The sequence below is a fragment of the Anser anser genome, assembly GCF_964211835.1.
Source record: "Anser anser genome assembly, chromosome: 12".
NCBI lineage: Eukaryota > Metazoa > Chordata > Aves > Anseriformes > Anatidae > Anser > Anser anser.
This window is the reverse complement of record NC_139733.1, coordinates 11337937-11364386: the sequence shown is the minus strand read 5'-3', so window position 1 is coordinate 11364386 and position 26450 is coordinate 11337937. Positions and strand designations below refer to the sequence as shown.

General features: G+C 36.4%; 1 protein-coding gene across 2 annotated transcripts; it reads left to right on the top strand.

Moving 5' to 3' along the window:
• The first annotated feature begins 726 nt into the window (after window positions 1–726).
• DENND6A (DENN domain containing 6A) lies at window positions 727–25676 on the top strand. 2 transcript variants are annotated; one of them, XM_083795295.1, is made up of 21 exons: window positions 727–944; window positions 4165–4203; window positions 4297–4339; window positions 7893–8005; window positions 8952–9032; window positions 9397–9502; window positions 10560–10639; window positions 11990–12052; window positions 12707–12762; window positions 13088–13210; window positions 13387–13482; window positions 16492–16586; window positions 18470–18535; window positions 18638–18702; window positions 19259–19348; window positions 22205–22258; window positions 22357–22466; window positions 22946–23048; window positions 24516–24590; window positions 24699–24789; window positions 25108–25245. In XM_083795295.1, exons 1-20 carry the CDS (start codon window positions 768–770, stop codon window positions 24783–24785), a joined length of 1722 nt encoding a protein of 573 aa, XP_083651421.1. In that variant the 5' UTR covers window positions 727–767; the 3' UTR covers window positions 24786–24789; window positions 25108–25245. The 2 variants fall into 2 exon arrangements, with proteins under 2 accessions (XP_083651421.1, XP_083651420.1); XM_083795294.1 differs by lacking the exon at window positions 24699–24789 and having other exon boundaries at window positions 730–944; window positions 25108–25676.
• The last annotated feature ends 774 nt before the right edge of the window (window positions 25677–26450 follow it).

The window sequence follows — 26450 nt, the reverse complement described above, 5'->3', positions numbered from 1 at the left end:
TTTTATTTGCCTGAGTTATATATTAATTTCTCCTTTGTCTAGGAAATTACTATAATGATCAAAGCATGGTTTAATTTCTTCCAGTTTGGTTTTGATAGATAAACAAATGTTGTTAATGAGTTAAGGAAACAGTGCATCCAAATAGTCCTAACTTTTCTGTTAAGTATGCACAGGTGTGGTGTCTTGGTTTCAATATTTGCAAGTCCGAATTGGAAGAAGTGTCAGGGCATAATTCAGGCAACCAGCCTGGCTGCACCTACTACAGGTGACGGTTTTCTGGTAGCAGTCAAGCAAAAGCCTAGTGTGAGTAACCAAATAAAAGGAGTGACGGGTTAGGAAAGCCTTTTTTTTCCGCTCTGGAGGGAGATGTGTGATTTTTTTATTTCTCAGAGTAGCTGTGTAGCACATTACCTTGAATGCCACGAACTCCGTGGGACATGGACTGTGCTAAAAGAACACTTGGAAGAATATTTTGGAAGCATTAAATGATGAGCAACCCTTGGCTTCTGGCTAAGACACCGACACAGGCTTTAAGAGCTGTGTTTCCTTCCCCATCTGTTAGCCCAATTTCCCGTGCAGCCCAGCTCCAGCCGGCCCGGGGGCGCAGAAGTACCCCAAGGCTCCCCCCCGCGGTGACGATGGTTGTGCCCGGCGGCGCCGCCCGCCCCCTCCCCCGCGGCCCCGCGCGGCCTCTCCCACTCGCGGCGCGGGGGGGGGCCCGGCGGAGGCGGTGCTGCCGGGCCCGTCACGTGACGCGCGGCGGCGCCATGGCGCTGCGGGAGCCGGGCCCGTGCAGCGGCGGCTCTGGGGATGGCGGGGCCGGTGCCGGGGGCGGGCAGGACGCGGAGCCGTGCCTGGCGCTGCTGCCCTGGGACCGCTTCTCGGCGTGGCTGCACTGCGTGTGCGTCGTGGGCTTCGACCTGGAGCTGGGCCAGGCGGTGGAGGTATGTGAGGCGGCCGCGCGGGCACCGTTAGGTGCGGGCAGCGCGGCCGCGTTTCTCCCTCCCCGGGCCGCCCGGCTCCGGGCAGGGCCCCCCCTGCACCCCGCCGGCATCGGGAGCGTCCTCTGGGGACATCGGGAGCGTCCTCCGGGGCCGGCGTTACGCGGCGGGGGTTGTGAGGGAAGCGCGGTGGGCAAAATGTCACGGGGAGCCCTTGGGGAGCCCTGAAGGAGCCCAAAATAAGTGTTTGAAGTACGTTCCTTGCACTATTAAATGACCGTCGAGTTGCGAGATACTGATGCTGCCCCACACTGCAGCTTTTTCGCTCCCAGCTGCCTGTTACCATCTTGCACAGACATCTCTGGAGCAGCATATTGAACTGCATTGGGCCAGGTGATCTTTTCCATGGCCTTTTCCGACCTTAATGATTATATGATTGGGATGAAAAACAAACTGAAAGAGTACTTTCATTTGGATCAGTTTCACATCCTGTTCCACCGTGTTCATCATATGACTGTGCAGCAAACACAGTTGGTGTGGAAGGAAAAGTGTCCTTTCTCTAGTTTTTTGGGTTGTTAAAGTGCTGCTAGCATAAGCGTATGGCAGACTGGCTTAAAATTCAACAAAGATAGCTACTACAATATTTAAAATGTGTAATTGATATGCATTGTTGGCTGCAAGAGAAATACAAATAATAAACGGGCACACTGGGGTTATTGTCTGAGTTACATTCACCTAACGTTATAAGGTGTTGCTAGCAACTAAGACAGGTATTTCTTTATAACCTGTGGCTTGACCAGATAATGTTCGCGGTGGATGAGGGAAACACAGAGTATCCCTTGTCCTGTCAGCAAACAGCTCAAAACTGTTAGCAGTCCCATTAATTTTAGTTGAAAGCCCAAAATGAAACTCAAAATGTATACAGAAGTAAGGCCTGAGTTGTTTCAGTTATGTTGCTGCAGGACAAATAATTAAGTTAGTTTCCATTGGAATCCTTAACAATTAGGTTACTTAACATTACAGACAATTAAGACGTGGAAATGCAAAGTAAACACTTGCATTGTTTCAAACCCACAAGATGTGTTATTTCTTTTTTGGAAACTCCTTAGACAGAAGCAGCTCCGTGCCCAAATCTGCAATTCTAGGAGAAAGTTCTGATGACTGTTCGGGGGGAATAGGAGGGAGGTGGTTTCCAAGTAGGTGCAAAGTTACATTTCCTTCAATAATCACACTTTGTGAGTTACTTTTCTTTAAGGAACTTTTCAAGTTTCACTTATAAGAACATGCACTTATAATAAAGTTGGAGTTTGTGACACTGGATCTGCTGTAACCCTGGAATCCATTTTTCAGAAAATGAATCTTTTGGGCTTATTGTTTTCTTTCTTGCCCAGCAAGTTAATTTATTGATTCAGTCAGGAAAGAAGAATGTGTGTAAAGGACATGTAGATTACAAAGGGAAATGTTTGGAAACAAGGGATTGATGGTCTCCCATAATTCTGCTTCTTTGTGTCCACTTCGCATTCTTTTCTTTTGTCCACCTTGCGCTCTCGTTTTGTCCTTGCTTTCATTCGTTTGATAGGCAGCTTCATTTTCAACACCTTCTTGCATAGCGGTAGCTCGCAAGAATGGTGTTCATGTTCTTTTCTATTTGGACTTCTTTAGTAAGGTCATTCAGAATATTGGGAAAAGTTTTAAAACTTCGCCTGTGCTGTGCTTGCATTCGTTATCACAGCATCGTTCTGACATGGGTGTGCAGGTCAGAAAGGCTGAGGAGATGCAACAGTTGGCCTCCATTCTGTCACAACTGTTTTTAACACTAAATTCCTTTAACTTCTGGGAAGACAGCGGCTAGTGAGCAAAAGGAATATTAATTCAAGTCAGGTCTGTAGTCCTAATTATCTGACTAAAGGCAGATCATTTCAGCATTGTTCAACTGCTGAAGGAGTTCTGATCAAGTGTATTACTTCTGGTAAGTTCATTACATCATCACATTAGTACAGAAGAATATAAGAGGTTAAGAAGCATGAAGATAGGAATTGCAATTTAGTGCATGCAGTATGTGGTGTTTCACCTATTCCACTATGTCTGGAAGTCACTGGATAGAAGGAGACTGAGGAAAAAAGAAATGAAGAGGGGATTTAATGGCCAGGGGATGGCAAGTCTGCTTATTTGGAGACCTGGCAATTGATGTATTTGTTGCTTTCTATAAAGCAGAATGGCATTATATTATCAGGAGATACATTTACTTGTTGTAGAAAACAAGATTAAATGAGATAAATGAATATGGTCAACTTGCGTTAATGGTATGGTAGTATGAAAGGACGCTACACTGTGTTACTGTTCTTGCATTGAACCTCCGTTCTTACAGAGGTTCTCATCTGCGGAAGCCATGAAACCACCTTTGAAACGTCATTTTTGAATTTATGTTGGATTTTCTTTGCTTACAGGCTAGCCACCCATTTTAGTAGTTTGGGATTTTTTTAGTACCTTTTAGTTGAAGTTCAAGCATCTCATTATTTTTTTTCCTCTATGTTCTGTTCTTACTTATTGGCATAATAATGAATTTTGTACATCCAGTTCCTTTTTTTTGTAAATGATGTTTCCATGTCTTACATCGTGTTGCACTTTTTTTTGATTTATGCATTGTAAACAATATGAAATGTATATATACATTTTTTTTGTTCTGTCAGTTCAAGTGGCTTTTTGAGTTTATTCATTGAGCTTTCACAGTTGCCAGCTCTCATTAGGGGCCAGTGTTCATCCTTCACCAGTTAGTAGTAATCTATATTAATACTGCAATTGAATTTTGATTATTCCTACCTAACTATCCAGTGCAACAGATTTCTGACAATAAAACATTACTGACATTCTGTGGAATCATTCGCTGCATCTCCTAGGTACAAGTTAAATATAAAGGCTGTGATCTTGCTCTTCCTTAAGACCAGTTGCACCAAAATGTCAAGTACTCTGAATTTTTGAGTGTACCTGTATGGTCTGCAACTGGCACTCAGAACACCATGTAAAGATATTTATCTTTACTCTCTAAGATCGTTAGCCTAAAAGCATTTGAGAAATAAGAACAGACACGCAGTGTTAATAACTTGTCACTGAAAATAGCCAAAGCTTGCAAGTATTTTTTAGGGTTGTATTGTAAAAATGTTTGGGAAGCTTTTTGCATATATCCAGTTTATTTTCAAATAAAATATTACTTTTTTTCCTGTAGGTAATATATCCTCCACATTCAAAACTCACAGATAAAGAGGTAAGTCTTAGATGCTGTGTAAGTATATCATTTGTTTTTAGTTTAGTAATTTCAGGAAATATAACTGCTCTCTTCCTTTTTCCTATTCCTTAGAAAACCAGTATTTGCTATTTGTCTTTTCCAGATTCCAACTCAGGTAAGTGCTTCTTTTAATCTGTATTCATCTGTTGCTATGTTAAAAAAGAATTTAACAGTAAATATCCGTGGTTTTAGATTAAATTCTTCATGTGCAAATCTTAATATCACAGTTTAATATAACTTAATATAACTGTATTGCAGTAAGTTCTGAGAACTCTCATTTAGTGTAAGTGAAATACTGGGAATGTATGTAACAACTTCCAAGTGACATGCATGCAGAAGTTTTAAAGTTCTTTGCCAGTAAAGAATGAATATCTTAATATCTCCTTTAAACAAAGTAAAAATATTGTTGTTGAAAAGAATAGAGTAGGCACAGAGTTCAGAAATGCATGGAAGGGATTTGGGACCCTCTTCTCGTAAAGGAGTAAATGTATATTTTCTGAATTCTTAACATTGAAATGGACTTTTAAATTCGAGAGAGAATGGTCCTGAAGGAAAAACTTACATTATCTTAAATTTTCTTCTCTATTCTTTGCTTTTGTTGCTGTGTGGTCCTGTTTGCTGAATTCTTCATTCATCTAAACTTTTCCTTTTCTGTTGCCAAAGAGGAATTAGAGGCATGTGGCCGATGACTTAGACCACCTGCAGAAAGAGATGGCAAAAGTACAGACACTTCTTTGCACATTCTTTTCTTTACAAAAATCAAAGCCTGTAGTAGCAGATTTGTCCCTATACTGCTCTTAACCTCTGGTTGTTCTGCAGCGTAACTCTGATATCAAGTGATGCAGATGTATGCTTTTAATACATATGAGAGAGCTCTGACATCCACCATTTAAAAAAATGCCTTAGCTATTTTTCCTCTTTGTCTTAATGTCATTAAACTTAAGATATTTTCACTGTTCTTGATATCCTATCTATAAATAAAGCAAAAGCGTCTTTCTGTTATTGAAAGAGAAAATGTGTTGTCTTCTTATTACTCTCACTGTTAATGATTATAAATTTGTCCAACCTTTGAAAGGTATTAAAGGTACAAAATAATGCATTAGGAACAAAGACTGATTTTTTTTTTTCCTTTTCCAAGTAAGTGTTAGTAAAGTTATTTTAGGCAGAATAGGTGTATGTAAAGAGGGTTTCCTTTCAGCAGGAAAAAAAAACCACCTTTCTTCTCTTTATGATGTGACTATCTGCAGGTTCTTGAACATCCTTGATTTTCAGTAGGCCGATTTCAAATGGTGTAAAGGGATTACCTGCATAAAACCCACGTTTAATAATTAGCTGGAAGTATATGCTATCCTTTCTGATTTATTTTTGATTGTAGGATGTAACATATAAATAAAAGCTTTGTGTAATACAGCAGTAGAAGAAGTTACTAGCTTGTAGCTAAATTTGAGGTCAGTCTTTCCTAGGTTTTCATGGCTTAAAAAGGCATAAAGGGCCTGGGAGGGGTTGTTTGGTTTGGGTATTTATTTGTGTGGAGAACTTGACAGATCACTTCATCTTTTTGTTTTTATATCTATGAGTAGAAGTCATCCTAAGACTCTTAGTGACCATGAATTTAGAAAAAAAAAGATATAATCAGGTGCTAGGTCATAACACTTGTGTTTGTATGTGAAGTTATGTGATACTGTTATTTTTAAAACAGTATATTTGACTCTTCTGCATGGGTAGTAAAGAAAAGAACAGTCATTTACCATTCTTTTTGAATTTTATGTACATGAAGAACTTCATATTGTGAATGATATTTATTTAAGAATTCTCCAGAGTGTTAATGATAAAGGGTAATTTACTTTTAGGTCCTCTGTGGTAGCTTTTTATAATAGCTGGTTTTGCTCTGAATAAAGGGAACTAACTGAAAACATGGAGTAACTTCTTAGTGCTTTGTTATTGGCATGTAAGGTATTTTTCTTGTGATGATTAGGTCCATGTTCTAAGAACTTGTTTCAGCTACCTGTGTGAATTGGTTGGCTATCCCAGGGTACAGTGTTGTGGTGTTTTTGGCTTTGTCTTGGCGCATTGTGGTTTCCCACTGGAGCTTCAAGGGATTCTGAGCCACGGGTCTGGATGCTCTGACTATGCCATTATTAATCCATGCTGCCAGTTGCACAGGAAGGTGAATTTGGCTGAGGATTTGGGCTACCTGTGGTTGCTGTAGCAGTAAGCATGTGGTTGATGGAGAAGTAAAAAAAAAAAAAAAAAAAAAAAAAAAAAAAAAAAAAGAGCTTGTTAGTCTGAAAAAGAGTTAGCTGGTGTGGAGCTTTGCCACGCTGTTCAGTCAATTAGCACTGGCTAGTATAAGGACAGCTGTTAAGAATCCAGATTATCAGTAGTCACTTCCTGATTTTTCTTTTCCTGTAGAGCTTGACAAATGTTGTCTAACAGCTGTAAGAGCAAAACTCTAATGAAGAAGTTACACTTGCTTCCCCATGCTGAATGTCCTTTACCATCTGGAAACCTACTGCAATAACAATAGCTATAGGTTTAGCAATAGATCTTTTTTATAGTCACTTACATGAAGGTTCCCATTGTTAGAGTAAAAATAGTCTGCTTACCATAGCTTGGCAATGCCTGGGAGGTTGCTTTTCAATTTATTGTTTTCATGTTAATAACACTGCATTCCAAAGAGGCAATTTTTTTAACAGGTTTGTCGCAGTGCGCAATGTGCTTGCGTGTTCTTAAGATTCTAGCCAAACAGCAGTCTGCTCAGCTTATCTAGCTTCTACTTGAACGGCAGGTATTTTTTTTGGAGCATCCTCTGTTTTGACGGCAAGCAACATTTTTAATGGCAAGAACATAGTCACGAGGGCATCAGTGCTACAAGTTCTGGTACTATAGTTCTCGTGTTCCACCTGGAGAAAGTTTCTTTCATGTCTGGTACGAAGTTGGCCAAAATTTATTTTCAGACTGCAAATAGTCAGTATACTTAATTAGATTTTCCTGTCAGAAATTTATTTCAATAGCAATGAAGGGAAACTTTACTCTTTGTGGGTATTATGGGACAGTCTGTTTTTGTCCTTTCCTGGAATTCTTCTGATGTGACTTTGTGTTAGTAGCAAATACTTGTGTTTAAATATATGTATTATATTTATGTTTTGACAGCATGTTCAGAATGTCTAAATTTCATTCAGTTTTATGCAGTTAATTTTTGCAACCCTCGAAGTTATTTAGTCCTAGGCTTGATCTTACAGTGCAACTGCTCAATTAATTTGGCCCAGCTTGATATCAAAAAAAAGGCTAAATGCTGTCATTGAACAGAGAAAAGAAATTTGGTCAAGATCAGAACTGTACAACCAGACCAATAAAATAGGTGATAACAGTAGGAGGACAGCTGTTAGTGGAGCTCTTCAGGGACATTATGGTCTTAAGTCTTTACAGCTAATAAACTCACTGTGAGGTAGAATGACTTTACTTTCTCTTGTTGAAGAAAAGCTATTTATTGCTGCCACGGGTGCCAAATCACTCACCCCAAATTTATATATTTATAAATAAATGGGCATAATAGCAGTGCAAAATAATTGAACCAGAACTATTTTACCTCTTTCTGTGGACAAGTCCTAATGTTTAAGCAAATTCAAAATACTGTTATTTGCTGTTTATTTCTTCCCCCTGTGTAGGTTGTCTTGGGGACACGCAGTTTTGTTTTAGATTTCGACGGTCTCCTGGAAGGAAAGTTTCATTGTGTTGTTTTCTGGACCAATTGGATAGAGATCTACCAGTTTACTTAAAGGTTGGAAATTAAAAAAATAAATAAAGTTAATTTCTTTTGGATAATGTTAATTAATAGGTCTTAACACTTAGATTAATGCTCGAAAAACAAAAACTGAACTGGATGTCCTGAAAGATGAAGCTGAGCAGATGTTTTTTCGAGTACATCTTTATCATAATAAGTAACTAATAATGGATTTTGGACTGCAGAGAGTCAAACTGATGACCAGAGCTGTTTTGTTGCTGACTGGAAACCTGAATATCAGATTGCAGAAACCCTTACCTTAAAGGGAATCTGAAGTACTTTATAATGTTAACAAATAAGACAAAAACAAACAAAAACCCACAAAGTTGAGAGGTCTCTCTCTGTTTCCTCTCTTCATGTTCTTGAAGATGGAGGAGTTGTCTAAAAGAGGTAGTGACCAAAAAGTCATTCTTGGTATTTTAACTATGCTAGTGGGAGTTTGACTCTCAGATTCAATTTGAATCTGTTTATGCAGCAAATAGTTGAATTCCTGCATGTAGGAAGTATGATGTTTTACTGTTGAAATGTGAGAGCATGCTTCCTTAATATTCCAAGCATATTTTATAACACTTATACCTTAAAAGACTAGCTTTTATCTTCTCAAGTCGGGATTTCTTCAATTTTTTTTAACTGCTAAAATCTTTTTAGTGCAACTTTGCAAAATTTGAGTGTTGATTCCTCAGGGAATTAACTCTATTTTTGCTTTCACGGTATTTCAGGAGAATGTAGATATTAAAATAGTAAAGCCAGAAAGCACAACTATTTCCACACACTGGTGCTTTCTCTTTGAAATAATTGAAAATATTTTAATGCAGAGTACTCTTTTTGTGCCTAATCAACTTAGGAGCTTGCAGGTAAATAAACTTCTAAAATACATATAGAATCCTTCTGAAAGACAGACATTATCAGGTTGATATATTTAATTATTTTGGTTCTTTTGCAGAAAGATCCAGCATATTACTATGGCTATGTATATTTCAGACAAGTTCGAGACAAATCATTAAAAAGAGGCTATTTCCAGAAGGTAATTTCAATTATCCTAGGAAAACACAAATTTCAAAGTTAATTATTTTTCAGTGACCTTAGAGAAGCAGGAAGAATATCTTGCTCTCTTAACTAAATTCTTTGGTGATTTGTAGTAAACTGATTTAATTTTACGTCAGCTTTGTTATGTTCCAGCAGCACTGTTTGGAAGAAAACTATTTTGTTAAAACAAAAAGTTGGGAACTTTGGGGAGTTCTTTCTCAATTGCCTGCAGTAAAATGTGTGGTTAGCTTGTATGTGTGTGGGAAAAGTCACACTTGGTGTTCTCTGAGGATAATCAGTAGAACTGCAATACAAGTGATTAACTTAAAGTTACTTTTTTGTTTTGTAACTCTTTATTCCAGTCACTGGTCCTCATCAGCAAGCTGCCATATGTCCACCTCTTTCGCACTGTGCTTAAGCAAATAGCACCAGAATATTTCGAAAAAAGTGAAGCTTTCCTGGAAGCAGGTAGTGCTATTATTATGTAGTTCTGGAAGCGCTCCTACAATATCACATACCTGTTTTGGAAAAAATAACAAACCGTCACAGTCGAGTTTGTGCATTTGTGTTTTTGCAGAGTAGAGGGCTAAAACTTCAGCAAACTGGCTTGATTTCTATCTAGATCATTGAACAGAATTAATCTGGTTTTGGATCCTTTGTGGGAGAGTTGATCCCCACTCAAAAATATTTAAGATTTTGTCATACATTTCAGAACTAGCTGTTTGGTACAAGTAGCTGATGGCAACCTTTAATGTGTACTCTTCTCAAATTGAGTCCTCTTGGGCATTCTGACAACTTTTGTTAAGCAACTGTACAAATGTCATCTTGCACTGGGGGGGGGGGGGGGTTGTTTTAACCAAATATGAGAAGCAACAGGGCAGCACTGATAACAGGTGCATCAGCCTGCCCCATATAAAATCTGAGTCTTCGTACTTTCACTGAGCAGCAATTTATGGAAACCGTTCTTGCTAAAAGAGTTACCTGTGTATAGGCAGACTTTTGACAGGTTGTATTATGAACAAAGTAAGTTCTAAAACAAAATTATTACTAGAATTAGTAATGATACTTGTAATTGCTTACAACAAAATGCTGGAAAACTTTGTAGGCAAACCTTTTATATCTCTTAGGACTTTTTCCCCCCATAATTACTTGTGTCTATCTGTTCTACAGTAGCTGATTTGCTGAAGTGGTTATGCAGTGTTCACAGTTTATTAATAATGTGCTTTCATGCTTTCTCATAATATTTCTTCAATGAATTACAAATCTGCTATAAAAACAGAAGACAAGATGACAGTATTTTCTTGAAATGAAAAATTTTCTAGTTCTAATGAAATAGTATATTAAGAAAGTCAACAATGCTGTAAAACTTCCTTAGAGTATGGAGTGAAGAAAAGATAAAGTTGTGGGGTATTAGCACTAACTTAAAAATTCAGTGTGCACAAAGGTGACTACAATACTGTGAGTTAATGCATATACATACTAGCTGTATGTATATGTGGTATACTTTATACTTTTTTTCTTTAAGTCTGTAGTGATGTTGATCGCTGGCCACCACCAATTCCAGGGGAGATACTACATTTGCCTATCATGGGTATTATAATGAAGGTAAGTATTTCAGCACTTCTTTTCTCTGGGGGTGGTTTCTTTTCCATTTGTTGTGTATGTACTCGCTGTATTCTGCCTTGTTTTCAGTGTCTCATACTTCATTCAGAACAAGAATAGACTTATATTCCACTCTGAGTAAAAGCTGGGGTTGTCTTCATTAGGTTCCTTGATTGAGGGGGTAATTTTTTATTAATTTTTTGTGGTGCATAGGTTAACATTTGTTTTTTTGTGGATATTAAAGAGAGATATTTCAAGACGACTATTAATTGCAGTCTCTATATTAACTGTCTGGAATATGTAGGAGGCTTTAATGCTAATTATATTTGTCAAATATTAAGTAACACTTGAAAATACTGATAATTAAATTGCAGTCAACTAAATGAAATGTATTGATGAAAAACATTCTTGTTATTGAAATTTGACAAACAAAAATCTGTTTTGGCCCATGCACCAGAAATTAATTTCTTGGCCTGTTGATAATTCTCAATGAAACTGAAATACGTCTGAAGAAATCTATTAAAGAAGTTGGATCTAGTGCATGGAGAACTGTGGAGATTAAATGGTGGCCAATAATTGTGCCTGTGGGAGCCACAGTATCTTTATTTGAAATGCAATTAAATGGAGTTGATGGATCCAGAGGTTACAGGCAGAAATACATTCTTAGCAGATAGTTTCAAGCTTATGGCCAGACACATTTGCCTTACCAGGGAGACGTTTCTGAAGCTATTTTGCTTTATATATCTTTAGAAATAGTAGAATATAGAATAATATAATAATAGAATAATAAGTAGAATAATAATAGATAATAAAATATAAAATATATAATTCTATAATAATAGAATAATAAATATCTTTAGAAAAAGATATTTATGTTGTTCACTATATTTGGGTTTTGTACCATACCCACCAAGAAGTCTGATGTTTTGACAGTCTTTTTTGTTTTCCCCCTCCTAACAGTAATTCTGTATCACCTTAAAACCCCATAACCTTGTTTTAGATTGTTCGCTAAAGCATTTGAATGTTTTTGGTTGGTTTGAATTTATTTTAATTTGAATTTATTGTAAGAGTTGTGACTAATGTAACCAGTGGTCTTTTTATTGAAGTATAGTTTTCATATTCTAATATTCAAATTGCAATATAGTGCTATGTAGCATTGCATATCAATTCCTGTAATAATTATCTGTAGTCTTAAGCTATGTATTCTTTGTTATGTGAATGTTCTGGAGAGTAAGTTAAGCACAGTACTGTATTACATTCTTTTTAAATGTTGCAATTTATCTGTAAGTGATTATTTTAGGTCAATGCCAGATTTGATACAAGGAGGAGAAATTATTTGTCTTTCTTTCTTAGCTGCGGATTCCGACATACCGTGACAAGCCTGGAACAACCCAAATAGTACAGAACATGCACCAGGTAGAGATTAGATGCTGCTATTGTGTATAGCCATAAGACAAAGCTAAATAGCTGCCTTCATTCCTTTCTCTTTAAACTTGTTCATAAAAGATTGATAGCAAATCCTTATGTATTTTGATAATAATGAAATTCTGTCCTGAAAATTTGAATAGAAGAGTCTAGTGTTGGATTCTTCATATAAAAGTATTTTAATCGTGCTGCCCTGGGCACTTCAGGAGATGACACGAGTTGTCCTGCTGCTGGAAGAGGATAGTTGGCTAACAAAATTACTTAACTTAAGCATCCTTTTAAAGAGTGAAGCTATACAAAACTGTTTTTTGGAGGACAAAAATCTTTTCCCATAGAAGCTGGTTATAAAATAAATCTGTCTATGCCTTCATATGCTGCACAGCTCTTGTTTGAAACAGCTTCAGCGTTTTTTATCATTTTCAGCCTGGCAGTCGCATAAGGGGGTGGGTGGGTGGGTGAGTGTGTTTGTGCTGGGGAAATCTTGCTTTTATCATAAAAAAAGTTACTTGGGGAGACAGTGCACTATGACCGCAGTAGTACAGTGGTTGTACATAAGGTATATAGCATCTACTATATATAAACCCTTAAGGCAAACTGTTTTAATACCTGTGATGACTAAAAAGCTAGTATTGTGATGTCTTTTAGGCAAATGCTCAGATCTCTATGGCCTTACCAACTGTTCATGAAGTAGACCTTTTCAGGTAGGACTGATTTATTCCTAACTGTGAATTTCCCACAAGTCAAAAATTGAGGGTTCCATAACACATAGTTAACAGGTCACAAGCTATTGTTTATCAGTATTATTTTTAATACTCTTTTTCCGTAAAGCTGTCTAAAAAAGAATTCAGACAACACGAAACTGCAATAAATAAGCAAGTTCATTAAATGTTCCCTTTTACAATAATATTTTATATTTTTCAAATGACTCAAATTCTCCTGGAAGCCTTCTTTTTATACAGTTATTAACCAGATATGTATTCCTTCTGGTTATGTTAAATGTATTAAAATCTCTCAATCTGTTTTCAGGTGTTTCTGTCCAGTGTTCTTTCACATCCAGATGCTTTGGGAACTAGTACTGCTAGGAGAACCGCTTGTTGTGATGGCACCGTCACCGTCAGAATCTTCAGAAACCGTGTTGGCACTTGTTAGGTAAATGTAATGGAGCTGCCAAACTGATGACCAACTGGGTCATTGTTGATTGCAGCTGATTGCAATTGGAGTTGATCTGAATATAACAAAGCCTTACAAATTTTAGATTAGCTTTTTCTTTCATGAAATTTTGTATTGTATACATACAACAAACTTTTACTCTTTCTACCCTGCAGTTGTATTTCACCATTAAAGTACTGCAGTGATTTCAGGCCGTACTTTACCATACATGACAGTGAATTCAAAGAATATACAACTCGCACACAAGCCCCGTAAGTAAACCAAACTTTGTTGTGAAGGTGTTGCTTAAAGTCACTTGTAACTGTAAATCTGCTTTAAGATACTGCTCAGCTATTCTGATTTTAAGATTTATCTTATGGAATACAATAATTAGACATTTAAAATTGTCACTGCAGTTAGATAGGATAAAGAAGTTATTCAACAATGCCATAATTTGAGCTTCATAGGACTCTTGTGTACAGCATAAATAAAAGTGGAACTCTGAAAGCAAGATTAAGTTTGGCTTTTCAGTAACACTTTGCCTATGCAGTATCAGCTCTGGAGTAGCTCCTCTGGAAATTGTTTTGTACTCATTTTAAGCAATAATTGAACACAGTGACATCTAGAATTCAACATCTGTACGTCTGTTTTGCAAAGTTAATTCATTTAGTGTCCTAGCTGAGACTCTCCTTTCAAAAGTATCTCTTCACTAAATTTGCTAGAAAAACATTGTAAATACTTCAGAAGTTAAGATCCTTTTTTAAGAGCATGAGTCTCAAATCCTGTACGAAACAGTTGTTTAAAACTGCTCTAAGGACATTTGCTTCTTTTTAAAAAAAGATTAATATATTCTACTTTTATTTTAAGAGTATACACCTACGGTATTTCTTATGCTATTTAAATGCAGCTTGATTTGGAAATGGAGTGCGTGTGTTAGATTCACTGATATTTTTTAAACAATTTTTTCTAGTTCCTCAACAGGCAGTGGCAGTTGTGTTGGGTTTTTCATTTGTTTGTTTTTTACTGTGTTTTTCCTCTCAAAAAAGTATTGCCAGTGGAAAAACATCTAAACATAGGCATTGTGCTTCCAGTTGTATTCCAGGGGCATAGTTATACAGTATGTAATTTAATTTCTAAAAATAATTTCAAGAAGAATTTAGCTAAACTTTAGTCACCCATGTTTTACTCATCTGTAGCAAAATATAAAGGTTGTTCAGTACCTTAGAATTCCTCTGGCTTTCTTACAGAAAAATGGCTAGAAACAGGTGTTTAAAGCGGTAGCTCTAAGAAGGGGAAGAATTCAGATGATGCAGATTCTGTGTATTTCATTCTCTTTACGGAGAGGAGAGCAAGGAGTGTTTTTCCTCTTTGTTTTGACTTAGGCTTTTTCAAATGTTACTTTAGTGATGCAGAATCAGAATTGGTTCTGGTAAGTATGCTCCTAAAAGTGACCAAGTAGTTTACCGCAAAATCTTGCTATTGTGTTACCTGTAGCAATAAAACAACATTCTTCACGATTTTCTACCAATTTACCTTGGCCTGGAGAAGCTTCTCTGTGTGAAAGAAAGCCTTACTTTAAACCTTGGTGGTTTTCCTCCAGTTAGTAAAAGAATGTCAGTTCGTGTACATTGGTCCAAATCAATTGTGTGTGAAAGCTGCTTTTTAGTTCCCACACAATAAGCATGAAATAATTGCTGTGTTAAGTTAGGCTAGGCTAGACTTATCCATCCCTAGGGTTGTGATCTTTTGAGACTGTTTACTGTTTCTTATGTTGATTATTTATCATGATGATTATAAGAATATTAGATAAGTCATCACAAACCGATTTTTTTTCAGAGTACAACGGAGGAATGTGTTGAAACATTTTTATGGACGCTGATCTTTATATTGTTTTGGAAGAGAAAATATAAGTCTCCTATGATAACATGGAAAAATCATGAGCAATATTTGCAAATCCCACTGAATTTAAATCAACAATAGTAATGACTTTAGCGGGATTATAGAAACACCAAAAATAATGAAGCTGAATTCACAAGGGTGTGTGAGTGGGGAAATATGTAACAAATATGTGGAATGAAATGTTTCCAGGTGAACATGCTTGAGCAGCGGTAGGACTGGGAAGAAGTGATTTACTGGTGAAGCTTGATTCAGTGACAAGCAAGCAAAGACTTCAGAGTTACTGATGTGATTTTGCACTTCTCAGTCTATGGTGTAATGGGGCTGAGAGATGAAAATTGCTATTTCCATAGCTCAGGCATTATACCAAGCTACAAAGCTGTGTGTTCAGATTTTTGTCCTATCTCTGAATGCCTGAGTTTAAAAAATATATATTGTTATAATTAGTAAGTGGAGGCAGGAAAGTAAGTCAAAAATAGTTGTAGATTAGCATAAAAAATTTATACTGACTTGTCATCATGTTAAAAACATGAGATTCTTAAAACCAATCTGAAGAAGTAATGATAAGCTATTTTTAGCATAGCAGTTCCAGTGAGGTTTGCAGTTGTACTCTCTCCTTAGCTAACATTTGGCTATAAAATGGATGGCAGCCACTATATAGAAAAATATAGGATTAATATGATGTAATTGTAATAAAAGACACAGATTCTGCAGCGCTGCTCTTACTGCCTCTCTTTCTGCCTGTATGCATCCTCAAAGCCAGTTTCTATACAGAGTAGAAAGGAAAATCTGGCAATTTAATAGGATTGTGCCCAAGCTTACAATATTCATGTACTTAATAACCTAATAATTGCTTTTTAACAAAGGACACTGAAGTGTTGGAAAGGAAGTAGAACAGCAAGTGTCTTTTTCCTTAATCTTGTCCTCTGAGTGGTAGCTCAACTGAGAAGTCTTGAACAAACAGCAGCTGCATTGGACATCAACGTTGAAGTACTGAGAGTCCGTCATAATCAAACTTTGAAACATAGCAATTAGCCTTTCAAATATAGGGTTAAATTTCTGCTCATGTAAAACAAAAAAACAAAGCCCACAGTAATGTTAGATAATACCCTGTTCTCATTGTAAGTGGGCAGGAAATAGCTGAGAGTGTCAAGTGGAAGGTATGGCACTTTTATTCTCTGCTCCTGTTCAGACTTTGAGACATCTGTCCAGCTGTTTTCTAAAACTTAGAATCTTTAAACATGTTGTCTTACCTGCAGCTTAAAATTTAACTCTTAAATACAAAGCCAGAATAATTTCAAGTTAAGAATTATAGTTGACTTCTTGTATTGATTAAGACACATGCTCTTGCTATCATATTTTAAATGTTATCATTATTTTTCTAGACCATCTGTCATTCTAGGGGTGACGAATCCTTTTTTTGCTAAAACACTCCAGCACTGGCCCCACATTATTCGGATTGGAGATATTAAACTTCCAGGTAAAGTATAAACATCCTCTACAATCCTGTGTGACAAGATCTGTGTACTTACTTATAAACAAACATGTAATTTAGTTTTAGTTTAATGAATTTAGTTTACTACTAAACAAATAGCTGTCAAAAAAAACCATAACCAAATACTTGTCAAAAAACAAACAACAACAACAAAAACTGTCAAAAAAAAATCTGTCAAGTGAAATTAGGCTCTCCAGTACCCTATGTCTTGTATTGCCCAATCTGGTATATTTAATGTAAAAGGTGGCAATATTCATCAGTAATAATGTTTTCTCTAAACTTTCACACAATCCTGGTTCTGTATTCTACCAAAAATGTATTAAATTGAGAAACGTCAATTCTGATACTAATTTTAGGATTAACAGAATGTAATAGATCAGTTGCAGTAAGTGCACGGAAAGTAAGATCCATTAAAAAAGCTAAGTTAATAAAATAGTTCTAATCTTCTGACATTTCAGTAATTATTATTTGTTCAAGGTGGATGACTTCCTTAATTTTAATGTAATATTTGATAACATATGAATGGCTAGTCTGTAATAAAATCCTGCAGTGCTCCATTTATGATAGGAAATTCCTGAATGTAGTTGTTTGCTGTGACAGGTTCTCTGTTCTGAAAGTAGGACAATATAAATATCCAGTTAGGGTAATATACCATAAAGTTTGTAAAAACAAGTTACCTTGCATTTCTGCATGTACCAAAGTAATTAAAGATTACTGTGTTCAATATAATCATGGAAGTTTTTTTATAATCAATTTTTTTTTATAATCATGGAAGTTTTTGCTTTACTTCAAAATATTATCCCTGTCCATGCTTCAGAATACCTGTTTCATAAGGAGGAAGATGGAACTGTGTAGTTAAAATCTGAAAAATAGAATCTTACTTAGACTCATGATCTGAAAGGCCATGTACCAGGTTGCTTTCAAATTGGATACACGATTTTCAAGTGTGAAACTCTAAAGTTTTGGAGGAACTGTGTAAAATGCTTAGTTGGGAAGTTCTGGAGATGAATCTGTCTGACCTGCCTTTAAAAATTTAAACTTTAAAAAATTTAAACTTTATTTAGGGACAAAGAGAGGGCTTGTGATTTATTTTTATTTTTTCCTTTTCTCCCCACTCTGCAGTTTCAGTAGTAATTTATACTATTACAAGTGTACTAGATATACTAGATATAAGAAGAAAATTCTGCCAAGGCTGCAAGATTGTTAACAGGATTTAGGGTCTTAGGGCTGGACAAGAATATATTTGACTAGAAGCAAAACAAAACAAACAAACAAAAGAACACTTACTTTGAAACAGTGACTTAAATGGATTTTGTTATAACACGTAGTCTGTGACTACTGTTTAGTTTCATATATATCTAATGACTTTAATTTTGGCTAAGGTACTAATGATTTGTTCCTGAAAGTGTTTACCCTAAGAGAAATAAAGGAAGATGGAATAAAATTTGAAGCGAATGAAACAAACATTCATTGCTCAACAGTCAATATTTTTCTTTGGCTACTTTGGTTCAGAAGGTTGTCAGGTTTTTTTTTTGTTTTTGTTTTTCAACAGAGAACCTTTACATAAATTAAAAGCCTGTGTGATGGTGTTAATGTTCTTACTGGATGTTTCTGTATATTTACTTGGATGCTTGTTAACGTTTCTGATACCTCTTAGAATAGATAACGTCTTAGATAATATTATACGTGGTAATATTATAAATATTACAAATATTTGATAATATAATAAAATTTTATAACATTATTGTAAATTATTATATTATTATAAATATTATAAAGTTTCTAAAAATCGTTGCAACATATAGCATACTAATACTTAGCAACAGGAATGGAGATTTCTAGTAAGGTGGCTTTGAATGTTTTGGCAGGTGATGTTCCAAAGCAGGTGAAAGTGAAAAAACTGAAGAACCTAAAAACTTTGGACTCCAAACCTGGTAATCAAGTTGCCTCAGAGTTGAATTACCAGTATTTTTAGTTTAAAACAAACAAACAAACCATTTTTCCTTTGGCTATATGCTACTGCTTTTTTTCTTTAGGTGTTTATACCTCTTACAAGCCATACTTGAACAAAGACGAAGAAATTGTTAAACAGTTACAAAAGGTAATACTGTAAGTCTCTTCATGGAAACTGTATAGTATGCTGTCTGACAATGTTCTCATTTAGGGTTGATCTCTGTCTACATAACTAAAATGAAACTGCATTCTGATTCCTTTGCCCTGATTCATAACTGAATAGATACTTTGAAATCCTCATTGTAGAAGAAAGGCCTTCTTTTATATGTTTCTATAACAACATGAATGGTGAAATTCACGAAGCTAGCTTAATGTTTTAGATAATTGAAATGAGCGATCAGTCTATCTGTTTTGGCTTTTCCACCTTCTGCTATCCTCCTCGTGTCTCTTTAGTCCAGAAATTTCACCCATGAGGTGTTCAAGAATCAGAGCTGACAAACTAAAAAATTAGCTATTGAAGGCTTGAATGTGCAGAAAGAACTTGATCCTATTGCTTTCCTTTCATGGTTCAGGAGAGGGGGTGCAGTGTGTAAGCTTATGGCAAATGAGTACAGCAATATTAGAACAAATATTCTTTTTTTGTAAAAAAAAAAAAAAAATCAGCCCTACTTACATATCAGATTTACTCTGATTTCTTTTTTAAGGGTGTGCAACAGAAACGTCCTACAGAAGCACAGAGTGTGATTCTTCGGAGATACTTTTTGGAATTGACAGAAAGTTTCATTATTCCACTAGTAAGTTGTTAGACTCTTTTTTTGTATACGTAATACAAGGTAGGTTTTCTTTGGTGACAGTGTACCCCAGGGGTCAATACTGGGTCCAGTACTATTCAACATCTTCATTAATGACTTGGATGATGGGGCAGCTTTTACCCTCAGCAAGTTTACAGGTGACAACTCTGGGAAGAGTGGCTGATACTCTGAAGGGCTGTCCTGCCACTCAGGGACCTCAACAGGATGGAGAAATGAGCTGACAGGAACCTCATGCAGCTCAGCAAAGAGAAATGCAAAATCCTATACCTGGAGAGGAATAACCCTATGCATCATTCCATATGGGGCCTGGCCAGCTGGAAGGCGGATCTGCAGAAAAGGATCCGGGGGTCCTGGTGAACACCGGGTGAACCACGAGTCAGCAGTGTGCCCTTGTAGCAAAGAGAACCAGTGGTATCCTGGGCTGCAGGAGGAGGGCTGTTTCCAGCAGATCCAAAGGGGTGACCCTTCTCTTTTAGTCAGCACTGGTGAAGCCACACCTGATACCTGCAGTATCGTGTCTAGGTCTGGGCTCCTCAGTACAAGAGTCATATGGAACTACTGGGGAGAGTCCAGCAAAGGGCCAGTAGGGTGATTGACTGAGGAACTGGAGCACACCAGGAAAGGCTAAGACAGTTGGGACTGTTTAGTATAGTAGCATAGGGAAGAGAAGAATCAACCATTCTGTGATTCTATGAATAATATTTGAGCTGCAGAAATTTACCATTAGGCTATGTCTTGACTTTTCTAAAATTCGGTAGTCTTAAGTTTCTTCAGGTATGGTAATTAGCATAAAAACGATGTGGTAGCTTAATATCAAAGGAGGAAACGTTTATATTCCTCGACAACAGGTTCAGATTTCAAAAAAATGAATGCTCTATTGTGTATGTTCATAGCATTTTCAGATGCTTGCTTGTGATGTACTGTGTAGCATTTATGTAAAGTATAACTGTGCGTATATTTTAACGTGGGTTAAGAAGGAAGTTTGTTTAATCCTTCCTCAACACTTGGAATTGACACCCCTGCCCCTTGTCTGTTTGAACTTTTTTTGTTGGAGGTTTTTATTTTTGTCTGTGTGTGCATTTAAATACAGGGGTGTTTCCCCTGAACTTGAGAAATGGCAGTACTGAAAAAGTAGAGTTGGAAAGTACTTGGTGATGAGAAGAGCTCTAAAAATGTTGATTCTTGTAGTAATTTGTTATGGCAGCTGAGGGGTAATCTCTCTGCTAATGCATGACAGATCAGCCAGCTCAACCTGTAAAGGAATGATTCTCACAAGAGTTTGCTTTATCAAGTGATACTTTTTCTGGTTTTGGGTGCAATAAAACCAGTTCCCAGCAAACTCTGCGTGTTCAGATGACTCTAGAAGATGCTGTTAAAATTTTACAAAGGAGAGACTGACTTACATTGAAGGTTGAGATATGTATTCTTTTCATCTAATATAAAGGGGTGTCATATAGATTATTGTTTTTCAATGAATCAGAATAATTTATTTTACAGTATCCTGCTCTTCAGCAAGTGGCGAATGCTTGCTGTTTAGCTCTTTAAATGTGTTACTTCACCTGTTCAAATCTCTAAGTGTAAGCTGAGGGGGCAAATTTTGCCTGATTTCTAACCAGTAAGCAGGGTTTCTTGGAATGCTAAACGTTCACCAGATTGTTTTTAATTCTTGGCTGAGATGAGAATTGGCTGAAAGAAACTTAAAAGTAGGAAAACTTATGTACTCTAATAGTAAAAACTTACCTGCCCTGTAAACTGAAATCCTGTTCTAGTGGTTGCAGGCTAGTGATATACATTTATGCTGACAGATGAATGTTGAGTTTAGGTTGCTGAATCCGTGCAGACTGACAGCTTGGAGGCTTTGACTAGCACTGAAACTGAGATTTGCCATCTGTTCTCTAGTCCTTGGGATGATGTTAAATGTGTTCTAACGCGCTCTTACCTAGCATTTGGAGTTAGGACGTTTGCAAACAGTTCTGTACAAGGTTGAGTCATGTCTCTGGGCACGTGTTTAAAAACAGGGAAGTGATACCTAAGGCATTGGATTTTACATACTGATGATCCCTTTCTGAGCTCCATAGACACTCTGTGGATGAGCTGAACTTTTCATCATTTTAGAGCATGCCATGATTGGCATCCAATTTCTGTTTTCATAATGTTACCAAAGCCGATTATATTTGTAGATCAAAAAAGCATGGCCATGTGCAACAGCTTGTATTGATGTGCTTGTGTGAGCTGGCAAGGTGGAGCTGTCTCCTGTAGTCAGAGTTTAAGCTTCGGATTGGCATTCCTAAGAAATGTCTCTACCACTGATGCTTGAGATAACCAGCTGAAGTGCTGCCAGTGCCTTTGCCAAGCATTGCTACTGCAGAGAGGCCCACAGCTGATAGAGCGTTTGGTATGGTAGTTCTGTATTTCTTTGTGCAATAGACTCTTAAACACCCCTTCCAAATACTTGATACAATATGGGATTAGTGTTTGGCATTCACCCAGGATACAAAGGTACTTGTGAACTACCAAAATAGGAGGAGAAACTATTAACTAGTGTCTGGAGTTCAGGATATATATATTTCACATATTTGTTTGCTTCCTATCCTGCTTTACTTTTTCCTACGTCCTTCTAGAACCTTGCTGATGTCAGGTTCTGTAGTTGAGAAATGCAAATGGAATTAGATAAGCTCCTTCTTATATTCTCATGTGGTAAATATGTATGACCCCACCCTGTACCATTACTTAGAAGAGAACGCTCTGTGGTCACAAGTGATAAGTAAATATACACGTGGACTGTGTATCTTAAATACTGGTTATGCAAGCAACCTTTTTTTTTTTCCCTTTCCCTAGGAACGTTATGTGGCAAGCCTAATGCCTTTGCAAAAATGTATATCACCATGGAAGGTAAGGAAATAGAATCGGCATGAGCTGGAGATCGGTGATTGGAGAAGACAGTTACGGTATTCTAATGATTTTTTTCTTTTTTTTTCTTCTTTCTGTAGAGTCCACCACAACTGAGGCATTTTAGCCAAGATGAATTCATGAAGACGCTAGAAAAAGCAGGACCACAGCTCACTTCTGGTTTAAAAGGAGATTGGATAGGACTTTACAGGTCATTTCTTTCATCAGCATTAATTTTTTTTTTTTTCCTGAGCATGTTTATTGTCAGTATTGGTTTGAGTAAGACTTTTTAAAATTGACTTTTGGAAAATATACTTTAATAGAAATTGTCCTGGTAAACAAGTATTATCTGTCAGGAGGTTAGAACTGGACTTTCCCCTTAACTTCATACCTGATTCCAATTAAACACAAAAATAAAAATAAGGATATTTAAAATTCAGCCTTGCTTTTATCTTGACAAAATGTCTAACGTTTATTGTCTCTCAGACACCTTTTATTTATGTTGATTTCTCAATACTTTTATGGATTAATAGAAGCTACTGTTACACCACGGTTTTGTGAAAGTAAACAGAGAAAGGGTCCTGATCCTTATTCAACATCAAACGTAACTACTTTACAGTTTATGATATAGAAAACTGTTATTAGAATTGTAATTAAAATAAAAATTTTATTTTGTTTGTGTTTTAACAGGCATTTTTTGAAATCACCAAATTTTGATGGCTGGTTTAGGAGCCGGCAGAAAGAAATGACACAGAAGTTGGAGGCCCTTCATTTAGAGGCACTCTGTAATGAGGTTAGAAAAATGCGTGCTTATGGTTGTATTTATCAACTTGTAATAATAAAAATATCTCCCTCAAGTCAGTTTTACTTCTGCTGTTTGCATTGGTTGAACATAAAAAAGTTGATAACTTTGTCAAGTACATGTAACAAAACATGAATTTGTTAACCAAGTACAGGCTAGAACTAAGATAACAAAAGAGAAAAGTATGACAGTTCACTTTCTTTAATGACTGTCATCATTTATAAAACAAATCTTTAATCATTTTCTTTTTATATATTTTGAATTTCACATTTTTCCTCAAAAAAGATGTTGTTTTCCTCCTATTTGGCAATGTTATTTCATTCATCTTCTTTTCCCTCTGTTTCATTTGACATAACACACTTTGAGCTGCTATTTAACTTTGAAGGTATAAACCAAGTGAATACCACAGAAAGTTGACAACTGATTATTTATTGATAGGAAATAAGCCTACAACTAATCAATAATAATTAGAAACTGAGATGCGAAATCTGTTATTGATATGTAATGATCATATGTTGTAAGATCCATTCTTTACATAAGCAGCTGAGGTATATATCAGCATAATTTGTCAGAACAATTGGCTGAAATAAAGGCATCAAAAAAAGAGAAGAGATTGTACAGCTAAATAGAGAATAGGAAAAGCAAAAAGTACATCACAGTTTTAAAATTAAATATATATAGATAGATCCACTAGTTAATTTAAAATAAGCTATTGATTTTTATCCCTGGATTTGTCAATTCCTAGACACTACTTTATAGGAATCCAAACAGATTGTTCAAGTAGAGCAGCCTAATAGTTTGCAGGGCAATAGCTAGGTCAGTTAGCTCACCTAGAATATATCCAACTATATTTGATACTAATTTATTACAAAGAGAAGGATTTATGTCACAAATTTATTACAGTTTCTGCTCCTTGTTAGCTTTTTCTTTCGATCTAATAGTTAAAATCTTTCTGTACATGAGAAAATGTCTTTAATAGGTGAATAGTAAAGGAAGAGGAGACCAGAATTGGCATAAGGAAATTCACTTAAGTACATTTTGCTGGTTATCAGCTATGTGATAGATTTCCTTTAATGCCCTAGAAACAAGAAGTACAGCTTGGCACTATTTTAATCTATAATCATGCTGGCCAATCTGATTTGGAAAATACTCACTGCCATTTTGCATTGTAGATGCTATTTTTGAAACTAAGCCTGTTTGGCATGATTTTTTTTTTCTATATTTGTTCGTATTGTGGTTGTGTCTTAGTCTCCTTTTATGTTAAGTCCTGGGCGAACCTGCAAATAAAGCAGATTTTGCAGTTCAGAGACAGTATGTGAGTAAAACAAGTTAGGTAAATGGCATAAAAATAAGGAAAAGGAGAAGACCCACTATGAACAGTAGGTGTAAATTAATTCCACTTTTGAAAATTATATGTGTTGCCATAAATACTTCATTGTTTAATTTTTATTCTGTTAGAATTTGGTTTTCTGGAGTCAGAAGCATACTGAAGTAGAAACGGTGGATCTTGTCTTAAAGTTAAAGAACAAACTGGTAAGTGTGTGAATTAAACATGGCTGTAATTTGTCTTGATAAACCAGATAGAAGCATTATATAGTTGTGTTCACAAGTACTTCAGCAAAAATGTTCTTTAAAATCTAGGTGGCTAAAGGAATCAGTCATTCCAGTTATTATAAACAAACAAACAGTTCAGCCATGACTGAAAGCGAGCCAGCTTCCCAACATTAGCCAGGTATGTTAGAAGCATTGCAGAGAGATCTTGTTAAAACCATTTGGAACTGCTTGGGAGCAAGGCTGAATCCTCACAGAAGCAGAAAACCAAACTTTCTTGTCATTTCTGGAAGTCCAAATCAGCGTTAGCTCATGCTGGTGTATGCATGTTGAGGAAACCTGATGTGGCAGGTTTCTGACCAGAACAGCAGATCCAAATCTCTATTCGGTTGACAAATGAGGAATTAATTTTCCAGATTTGCTAATATGTTATTTTTGGTGTCTCTTGAGGTAAACTGGCATTTTTGGTAGAAGTCATTTCTTATTGTACATTTTGCAGTTGCAGGCTGACAGAGAGCATCTTCCTGTGAAAACTGACACACTGAAAAAGCTGCAGGCACACATCCACGATATTATACTAGCACTTCCAGATGACTTGCAGGACATCTTGCTCAAAACTGGCACAACGTGATTTCTACTGGCCTTTTGTGTGTGTGTGTTTGTATGTATGTAGAAAATGGAAGGTGAATGTAGTGTCATGGAAGACAGTGGCTTACAAAGTTCAGGACACATATCTAAATAGTAGGTTAACACTACAAACGGACTACACTACTAGTATAGTCCACTGTAATATTTTCACTGTTTTTTTCCCCACTTAAGTACCAATGCAACTAAAGGAATTCCTGTGTCTAATAATGTTTCAAATAAGTGCTCTTAAAGAAAAATCTGTGGGCATCTGAAATTACACCACAGTATAGGACCACAGTGCAGTGCTGGCATTGCAGAATGTTTTCTAATTGGTGCTGCTATACCCAGTCCTGTTAACTCAGGGGTAAGCAATATTGATCCTGTACTGTCCTGTTGATGTAGTATCTGCCGTTTGTTTGTTTGTTTGTTTGTTTGTTTGTTTTTTAAAAAAACTTGGATAATATGTGACTTGGTCAGTATACATCATATTTGAGGTATTTTACTGGTAAACCATCAACAGTTTACAAAACTGTTTCAGGGACAGCTGAAATCATCAGACTGGTTCTTAACTTCCTTCCTTTCACCTTCTTAACCTCTTTCCAAAGACCATATTGATTTAGAGAATCATTAGAGAACAGAAGGCAGCTGACAGAAATTTCCTGAAGAGAAGCCTTTTCTATTCAATGTCAGTTAATTAGGGTGCTCTTATTCACATGCCTTAAATAAATATATACTAATTTGTGGCTTTAAACTGCTGACATTCAGGATTTAAAGTGGATCACCAGTGTAAATGTATTCATCACGGTAACAGTATTCATCACAGGAAGTAAGCAGTAGTGTTCTAAAACAGAATTTAAATCAATGACTTCAGTAGAGTTAGCTGATACACAATCTGTTTCGGTTGGAGATCATAGCTTCTGTTTGAAATTTTTATAAATATATTTTTTTAAATTATTTTTGTTTGTTTTTACTTACACCAGTAGGGTCTTTGACGAGCTAACAGGGTGGGAGGAGATGATGTTGGCTTCAGCTGACAAAAGCCTACAGAGAGGTCAAACTGTGGCAAGAAAAGATTGTAGCAGGAAATTGTTCTTGGTATATGCATGTAGCAGACGTGCATAAAGAATAATTTCCTCTTGCATGCTAAGCAACAAGAACATGATGTTTTTCTTGAGCAAGGTTCCGTGGTATATTAAAACTCAGCTGCTCCACATG